Below are 2,498 nucleotides of genomic sequence, written 5' to 3' on the forward strand. Positions count from 1 at the left end.
AAGCATGAGTCGATTGAAGCTAGACCACCATGGAAAACTTGAAAGCACTGGATGGCCGTTTCGTCCCAATGTGGGACTCCTCAGCAGTGCGCATCCACGATCCCACCTCACGAGATTTGAACCCAGGACCTATTAGTCTCGCGCGCAATCGCTTAACCTCATTATATCTGTCTGTTTAGTAATGTTGCTAATACCCACCAATCAAATTACAATAACCTGTAGTAATCTAATGTTTCGATATTCGGATTATCGGCTAATAATATACAAGAAATGTATATCAAAAAGAAGCTGAAACATTTAATAAAACTCATAGTTAAAATAGTAAAATGAATTTTGGAAAACTAAAATGATATATACTACTAATCTGTCGAGACTATATGAGTAGTATCTAGTGTTCTTATTGTAATAAATATATCTTCTTTTTATGAGGCAATATTTTTGTTTTAATTAGATACTGTGCATATGTAATCTGAATAATAAAGCTTCTCTTTCAAATATTACCTATCGGAATAGCGTATTTACACAGTGGCTATTTGCTTTTATTAAATTAGACTATTATGAATAACATTGCATCTTTACTGCTTTTTTTGATGTTCAACAGTTTCTTTTATATTCAATGTTTATTCATGTGCCTAAGTTAGTAGATACTCCCTGAGAGAATAACAGCTACATTTATCAGAGGAATATATATATACATATATGTATATGATTACATGAACACGTATATGTTCTGACACAAATCTATTCCGTCTTTGATTCTACCAGATGGTAGAGATAAGAGTAAATATCTAAGTAAACTAAAGAGAGAGAAAAAATATAGTTGATAAGCAATAGGGATTGTATAGAGTTGTATAACTATTATTAATATCCCTGGGGAGAATATGATAACATTAAATAAACATTTAACATTTGTTCTCCTCAATTAGTAGTATATATATATGTGTGTAAATGACACTTGCTTAACAAACAAGAAATAAAGATCCGAGTCAGTAAAACACATGAAGTATCCTATCACATTATTATTAATACTAGTTACATCTGGCATATATTGTAGTTAGCGGATTAGATAAATAGAATTGCATACACGAAGTTAAGACTAGATTTTTGTATCTAGCAACGAAGTTGGAAAAAAACTAAAATTAACGTTCCTGACTTTGTTGTTTCATTAATGCAGAAAACCTATTTCAGTAACGTTGAATCTGTTTTAGGTTTTAATTTTCAGACAGCTAACTTTGTATTATTGTTGTGTGTGCTATTGATGTGGACAGATATGAGTAGCATGTATCATCAATAGAAAGTGAAATGTCTGGCGGCAGAAGAAAAGAGAACGAGAAAAAAGAATGATTGGTATAGTAATGAGGAAACAATTGAGTCTGAGACAATCGATGGACATTTTGCAAATGAATTATTTACTGTATGGTTCTCAGATTTTACTAAGAGATTCTGTGACGTTGAATTCAAATGCATTTGGTTGCCCCTACTTGTGTTCTCGTTTGCTTCAGTCGTGGGTGTCGAAGTAGGCCGGAGACCTGCTAGATTTTATCGATATTTCAAACATAAACCTTATCCTAAGTCAAGATTTTGCCGTGGTGTCCCAGACTCAAAGATTCGAATCTTTGATCTGGGCAAGAAAAAAGCAAATGTTGAAGAATTTCCTCTGTGTGTCCATGTGATATCAGATGAATACGAACAGCTTTCCAGTTAAGCATTAGAAGCTGCTCGTATTTGTGCAAACAAGTATCTTCTGAAACATTGTGGGAAAGGTTCTCGTCTACTACATAATCAACAAACTTTTTAAGAAAAATTAATAAACTTTATTACTGAAAATAATAATTAAGGGAAATATAATTCATTTTTAATCAAATGAAAAATGGATAAATAAGAAATATGTCTTAATGAATCCAAGTGATCATTTAAGAAGGTTCAAATGTTTCATTGAAAAATATTCATCCATATAATCTATGGATTGTAAACGGATGCTAATTAACGAGTAAATGGACGATCATATGAACTTCAGTATTTGATTAATGGGGTTCAAAAAAATGAGACCCTAAAACAAATTCACTTTAATGAACTTTTGAAGACGATTTGGAATATGCAATACAACATTCCAAATCATGTTCCATAGATGTTGGAACCTATCATGTTTAATGAAAAGGAAGGCCTAACTACTCAACCAACTAGGAAACACTTTACAACTAGCATCATATATATATGAGTTAAAATCACTCTCTTCTATTAGAAACATCCCATTATTGCATATGCTAACAAACATAGAAATATCAAAAACTTTTTTCATATCAAATTACTATTAACATAGATGACATCGTTAAACAAACCAACCCTACTTGCATACACTGAATATTTGATTTCATAAGTTACTTGTAGTATTAAAACATTCGCTAGTTAGAAAATTCATTTGTTCTCTGAGGAAGCTAGTTAAAGTAGGTCACGAAATATATATATAAATATATATATATATATATATATATATATAT

The 2,498-nt window shown here is 31.1% G+C and overlaps 1 protein-coding gene across 1 annotated transcript in view; it reads right to left on the reverse strand.

The window, feature by feature from the left end:
- Window positions 1-741: 741 nt before the first annotated feature.
- Window positions 742-2,498, reverse strand: part of Smp_125510 (putative cadherin) — a gene marked incomplete at its 3' end in the record, with an annotated part of 79,313 nt that continues 77,556 nt past the window's right edge. The window contains exon 13 of the mRNA XM_018796291.1: window positions 742-797. Within this exon, the coding sequence (XP_018650518.1) occupies window positions 742-797 (56 nt within the window). The remainder of the gene's footprint in view (window positions 798-2,498) is intronic.

The sequence above is a fragment of the Schistosoma mansoni genome, chromosome 2 (genome assembly GCF_000237925.1).
Source record: "Schistosoma mansoni strain Puerto Rico chromosome 2, complete genome".
Classification (NCBI taxonomy): Eukaryota; Metazoa; Platyhelminthes; class Trematoda; order Strigeidida; family Schistosomatidae; genus Schistosoma; species Schistosoma mansoni.